The sequence below is a fragment of the Salvia splendens genome, chromosome 20 (assembly GCF_004379255.2).
Source record: "Salvia splendens isolate huo1 chromosome 20, SspV2, whole genome shotgun sequence".
Lineage (NCBI taxonomy): Eukaryota > Viridiplantae > Streptophyta > Magnoliopsida > Lamiales > Lamiaceae > Salvia > Salvia splendens.
In genome coordinates, this window is record NC_056051.1 from 15,965,257 (window position 1) to 15,972,178 (window position 6,922).

A 6,922-nucleotide genomic window follows, 5' to 3' on the forward strand; every position below is an offset into this window, starting at 1 on the left:
TACAAAATTGATATACATCTTGTATTTCACACTATCAATTATATCTTGAATAACCACAAATTATTGATTATGTATCAAATATATCTCCTGTCACAAATTATTTAACAAATTGTCTGAATACATACATTTTTCAGCATTATATATAGGAAGCTAGGATTTTCATATTTGATTGTCCAAATTATGTTTAACGATTATAAGGTGTTTTTGGTATCATCATCACTATAAAAAACAATTGCGATATTGGTAGAGATATATGAACTCTATTGTTAATGAGGGTTAAATATTTAGAAAACGAATAATAGAAAGTAGAGATATATGAACTCTATTGTTTAAAGCAATATCACCGTAAAAAACGATCGATAATATTGGGAAATCATTAGAACTATTAACAACGTGTTTCTAATATTTTTGCTAATTATTTCTGATTATCTTTAACAGAAAAACTCCATTATGAAAGTAAATGTAAATGATAAACAAATTTAATAAAGAATTATTTTTTAAAATAATAATCAGATCTTAACACATACTACTAGAATAAAAAAATATTTTTTATTCTTAAATTGCCCTCAGAAGCCATTATTTTATGATCTTGAATTAGCATTTTGAATATAATTTAAATAAAGAGAGTTATATAAATGTGAAAATTCTTAAAGATATTTATTGCCAAATTTTTGTCATCGAGTTAATCAAAATAATTGATTCTCTACTTTATCCGTTAAATAATCCTAATTTAAATAATGAAATGTAGTTGAATAAAAAAATTCTCCTTTCTAAAAATGTGTAAAATTAAACTGTGTTCATCGCCAAGGGTTGCTTTACCAGAATCACCGATTTCATCACTCACCAATCACCATCTCACAGTTCCATCAAATTTGATACCCAGAGATAATAAACCAAAGGAAATCGAAGATGGCAGCAAGGTTGAGCCACGTAGCATCACGGATCATGGGTGGTAACGGCGTCGTTTCGCGTTCCACGGCTTCTTCTCTCCGGCAGCGCTCCGGCATGGGCCTCCCCGTCGGAAAGCACATCGTCCCCAATAAACCGGTAAATCTTTACATCTTTTGCATTTCAGTCCATTTACACCGAAGATATCTTGAAACCCTAGAAATTCGCTGGAAATGCAGCTTCCAGTGAACGATGAACTTGTGTGGGATAACGGGACTCCCTTTCCCGAACCTTGCATCGACCGGATTGCTGATACTGTTGGGAAGGTCAGACATTTTGCACCATTTTAATTCAATAATACATGATTTCTGTTTACATTTGGGGGTTTTGTGGTGTTTCTAATCAATAATTTCTGTTGTAGTACGAAGCATTGGCTTGGTTGTGCGGTGGATTGGGGTTTTTCGCGTCTCTAGGTCTATTAGTGGTGTGGAATGACAAAGCTTCTACAATACCATTTGTAAGTCAAAATTTGTTGATTTTATGTGTTTGTTTTTCATCCATTTGCAATGGTTAATCTTTGTAGTGTGATACATGTACTAGTGAGTCTTAGGTTTGTGTTTGCTATATGTTTGAATCTTCCTTTTGTTTGATCTGTATTTTTATATGCTGCTTTGAATCTATATATTTGTAAGTAAATGTTTATCATCACATGTTTGCATCCTTGGTATTTGCTTGAGTTGTCTTATCTGAAGAAGTATGGATATTAATGTTGAATGGAAAATTCTCCACAATATCTCCTTGTGTGTAACAATGGGACATACATTTCCGTGTGATTTAATGTACTCTGGAAATACCGTTCGTTTGCCCCTCTCTCATTCTGCAACTATGGTGTTGATGTTGTATTATAGCTCTATGATTCTCTTTGTTCACTTCACTATGCCCTCAATATTCTCATTGATATAAAAGATTAAATGGTCTTTTCTCCATAGACAATATTTTCTTGTCTACCTACTACTTTTGAGTTCCTTACTATTAACATTGAGCTTATTGCACATATAAGTATAAAAATGAGGCTGCTTGTTTACTAGTCTAGAACAGGGAAGGAAATTTAGGTAGTCAGTGATTGATTACCATGTGCAGTTAGAACATATTTTCTTCCGTAGCTACTAAAACCTACTACTTTTGAGTATTTTACAATTGACATTGAGCTTATTGCTTATATAAGTATATATCATTGAGGCTGCTTGTTTACTTGTATAGAAGAGGGAAGAAAATTAGGTCGTCACTAGTCAATAGTCATTGATTGGAAATGTTTGGCATCATAGTTGACTTGTGATTTCAATCAACAATAGTGCCGATATTTCCTTTGCCAAAAATAATTTCGGAGACAAAATAGTTTACTAAATCTGATACTCCATTATGTTTCAACACTCTTTCAAATACATAGAGACTAGTGCAGGGGCTTGTAGGAGATTGTATGAATTGTATGCTGATTTGTTGATTGAGCAGCCCATAAGCGTCAAGCTCCTGACTAAGAGCTGATTACTTAATCTTTAGATTGGTTACAATGATTTTCAATTGCTCAAAAGTACTTGGGTAATTGTGAGAGAAAATGACTCAGAACTTAGTGTTTTGATACTTCAGTTAACATTACCAATTTGGTCAAATGAAATGCAAATCATGGGATGGCAATCTGGCATTGGAGTACTAGGACCTTTTAACCGTGTGCAGTTTTCTTTTCGCTGTTGTTTGGATGGAATCTCGTTTAATTCATGTGTCCTACTCCCTAAGAAGCACCAGGAGAGGAGCCTAGCGGCCCTGGTCTGGGAAGTTTTCAATACGGATATATTTAAATACACCTAAAATACATATTAATACATTTTTTAGATTTTTTATTTTAAAATGTACGTCCGAAAAATGCTCTAACTCTAGTCCAATACGTTCTGGTCCTATCCCAAAACATTTTATCCTAGTCCAATACATACACCTGATAAGTTGCTGCTCAAATTTCCACTGCGTCTGTTTGCGGCCTGGTTTTACCTGCCTTCTTCTCTGCTTCTCTCTGCGCTCCTTCTCTTTCACGCTAGTCCTCTGTTCGCGACTTCTTGCTGCGTGGTTGCGCTGCCGCCTCCGCTCTTAGGATTAACTTATGCCCTCCCTAAGGCCCAAGTTCATCTGGCTTGGATCGGATGAACTTATGCTAAGTATTATTTTCTCTAATTTGGACGTATTCGTATCTTGATTTTTTGGGAATGGACATATTTTCGCCCCTGTATCATATATCGTATTCATATTTTTCATTTCAGTCCTGATGCTTCTTAGCCTTACTCCTATATTGAAATCTGATGAGCATTTTCTTCTTCTTTGAGGAAACTGATGAGTTTCAACTGGTGAGTTTTTGTAGGAAGATGTGATTGAGCTATCAGCTAAGGTAGTAACAAAATGCTAAGTTACTAAAAGAAGAACTACCTCAGAGTGGTCTGTTAGAAATTCCTGATAAAGCAAAGGTGGCCAATTCATTAATGATCTAAAAAATTCTTAATCCTCCTAAATTTCCATGTAAATGACTTGGAGCCCAGACAACTAACCCTAAATAACTTAGACCTGAATAACTAAATTAAGAAAATATCAATAACTATGAACAGTAAGTTTATTGGTGGGTTGGCTAAAACCATAGGTTCTAAAATAATAATAATAATAATAACTACTATAATAATAATAATAATAATAATAATAACAGCAATTATAGAAAAGGTAATTATGAATAAAGTAAATCAAAGTTTCATACAAGGACGATAACAAAATGCATTCTTCAACAGACTTTGATGCCCATCTAGGTGTTGATTGTAGCCTGTACAATAGGAGAAGACCATACATTTTGGAGTTGTTATGCAACAAAACCACTGTCTCAAAGTTTTTAACCAATAACCAGAACCAAATTGTTTCTCAACTGTATTTCTTTTCTAATGGAAACTGCTCTGTCCCTGTATACATTGCACTGCAGTACATGCTCATTTTTCCTTGTTATTTTGAAATGTATTTTGTCTCTAATTTCCGATGGTTTTATGCACCCTGTTTAAGTGTTTATATAGCCTCCTTTTTGTAGGTGAAAGATTTGTGTTATATCAAGCCTAGCCCTCATTGTATTCTAGACATGTTTCTATTGATTCCCTTCACTTGTCCTGCAATAAACTGCACTTGGAGATTCTAAACATATGAACCTGATTCAGATAATTAAAGGAGTAAAATGAGGTTTCAAAATGCGTTATTAGCCCTAAGGTCTTTTCCAATGGCCTTGTGAGGCTTAAGCCTTTGATGGTGTCTGATCTGTAATATCGAATCATAAATCATAAAAACACATGAAATTTATACCAAATACAGTATAAAAGCCATAAAAACATAGAAAATATATGAAGATACCTAAAAAACATATGCTCATAGATACTTATAAAGTCCCCAAACTTTAAACTCAAATAAATATTAGCCATAATCAAATATCCAAGTAGCAGTGGGGGGAGGGGGGGAGGAGATTGGGCACATAAGACAGTGGGACATTTCTTCCCATTTCCCATGTTTTCTGTTGGTTTAGGCTCACTACTCCTTTTTTTGTACTTTTAATATGTTAATTCGGGCTGTTTTTAAACAACCCGCTTCAAATTGGGCAAAGGGATCGAAACCCTATTCAAAAATGGCCCTTAAAACCGGAAAAATAGGAAAATTAAATAAATTACAGCGCAAGTTTGAGGCCCCACCCTGTTTGCACAAGCTGAGGTGTGCCTCACAAACGATTTTCTAACCCGTGGAATATAATAGATTTTTTTATATCGGTTCCTTTCGTGGTGCCACCTCTTGCTTATACTAATAGTTGTTCCTCTGATCAATAGCTTTTATTAATGTTTTGGTTTGTGGCTGAACCAACCTATTTCTTCAGTAATACTACTTGATTTCTGAACATACTACTCTTGACTTGTCAGAGGACTTGGGCCGTTTTTTATCCACTAGTTATTAACTATTCTCTCCATCTACTAAGAGTGTGCAGCATCGGGGACTATGTGAGTTTTAATAAAATGTTAGATATATTCCACTAGTTATTAACTATTCTCTCCTTCGACTAAGAGAGTGCAACATCGGGGACCTGTGAGTTTCAATAAAATGTTAGATATATTGCACTAGTAATTAACTATTCAATCCATCTACTTAGAGTGTGCAACATCGGGGATGATGCGAGTTTTAATATAATGTTAGATATACATTTGGTTAGTGGAAAATTATCCCATCAAGGGCAAATAGTGGTTAAGATGGTGGGCTGTATGTTTTTTTTTATGTAAATTAAGAGTATTTTGAGAGTGAATTATAAGCAAGTGTGTTCAAAAGGAGAACGTCGCATACACTTTGTGGGTCGCATACTCTTTGTGGACGCCTAATAAGGCAATTGACGATGATATTGAAAAAAATATCGACCAGTTTAAAATTGATTAGAGAGGGCGCTAGATTTGTTCCCCCATACAGATGCATTATTTAACAATGTGCAACTTATTTTCGTCCATGAAAGGTGGAAAGTTTTATTCTCTTCCTAATGTTTTCTATCTTTGGGTTCTTTACAGGCACCCAAGGTGTACCCCTATGACAACTTGAGAGTGGAGCTAGGTGGAGAACCCTAGCTTGGTTGCTGCTCTTAGACGTACGTCTCCTTTTTTTTTGAACCTCCTACACCGTCTCATGTTCTAAACGGTGACCAAACGATGTAACTGAGTCTTGCAAACGAAATACCTACTAAAATAAGCCAGAGCGGCATTAATATTTAATATGATTCTGCAAGTACTTGAGTTCATTGCTCTACGTGTGGGTTTTTTTTTCTTGATTCAAGAGATGTATGATGATGACGACGAGCTCTCTTCATCTTTTTTGAGTTGGTTTGTCCTGTTTTGTTGGGTTTAGCCGTTTTGTTAAGAGGGGTGTGTTGAGTATGAAGCGAGTATAAATCGAATTTGGATTTATGATTTATGGAATGCATGGATATTTATTTAAGTTATCGAGGTTGAATCTTTGAGTATTTTGTTTCAAGTTGGATATTAAACATGATAAAATTTGTATTTCGGATTATACTATACTCCCTCTGTCCACGAGTAGGAGTCTCGTTTCACTTTTACAACTAATGATGTAACTCATTCTACTCACATTTCATTTAAAACTAATATATACAAATATGATTCATATTTCACTAACTTTTTTTCCACTTATTTTTCTTAATATTTCTTAAAACTCGCGCCGTCATGAAATGAGACTCCTAATTGTAGACGAAGGGAGTACATGTTAAGAAGTTATAATTCTAAAAAGCAATAGATTGATTCTAGAAATGTCGAATAACCAAAATAGATTAATTCTCAAGTTGAATACTAATTTTACTCCAACTATTTACACAAAATTTAAATTTTACACTATCAAAACTCCAATTTTACATTATTTTTGAGTGTATATATCACACAATTTTTTGAATAAATCATACTCCTATTTGTTCGATATTGTAATACAATCATATTAATTTAATATTGTTCCAAAAAAAATGCAAAAATAAATTTGAATTTAACGTATAATTGAAAAAGTTTGCTTTGACAAAAAGTAAGATTTGATATATAATTGGAATTTGATATATGGTTGGAGATGACTTGTTGGTGCAAAAGGAATCACCCTCAACAAAATAAACATTCACACTTTAATTTACAATGTAAATTAATGATTTAGACAATAAGAGAACCCAACCCGTCCAGTCACTGAAACAGACATACAACAATGAAAATGTGATCATTCTGATTTAGACATCATAACAACAGGAATAACAAAAAGGACAAACGAAAAAATAAAAACTGAATTAAACATGTTTCCAAGCATCAACACCAATTTAACCATTATCTTACACCTGCATACAAGAAAATGCCAAATTTCAGAACAACTATAACGATAGAAGATTTAGCATGTACATCCAGAAATTCACGTAAACTAGACGAAAATATAATACTTCATCCGTCCCGCACTA

General features: G+C 33.9%; 1 protein-coding gene across 1 annotated transcript; it reads left to right on the top strand.

Annotated features, from left to right (window-relative positions):
- Window positions 1-774: 774 nt before the first annotated feature.
- LOC121782143 (NADH dehydrogenase [ubiquinone] 1 beta subcomplex subunit 8, mitochondrial-like) lies at window positions 775-5,920 on the top strand. The gene is made up of 4 exons (XM_042179867.1): window positions 775-1,047; window positions 1,128-1,214; window positions 1,310-1,405; window positions 5,493-5,920. Exons 1-4 carry the CDS (start codon window positions 910-912, stop codon window positions 5,547-5,549), a joined length of 378 nt encoding a protein of 125 aa, XP_042035801.1. The 5' UTR covers window positions 775-909; the 3' UTR covers window positions 5,550-5,920.
- Window positions 5,921-6,922: the final 1,002 nt, after the last annotated feature.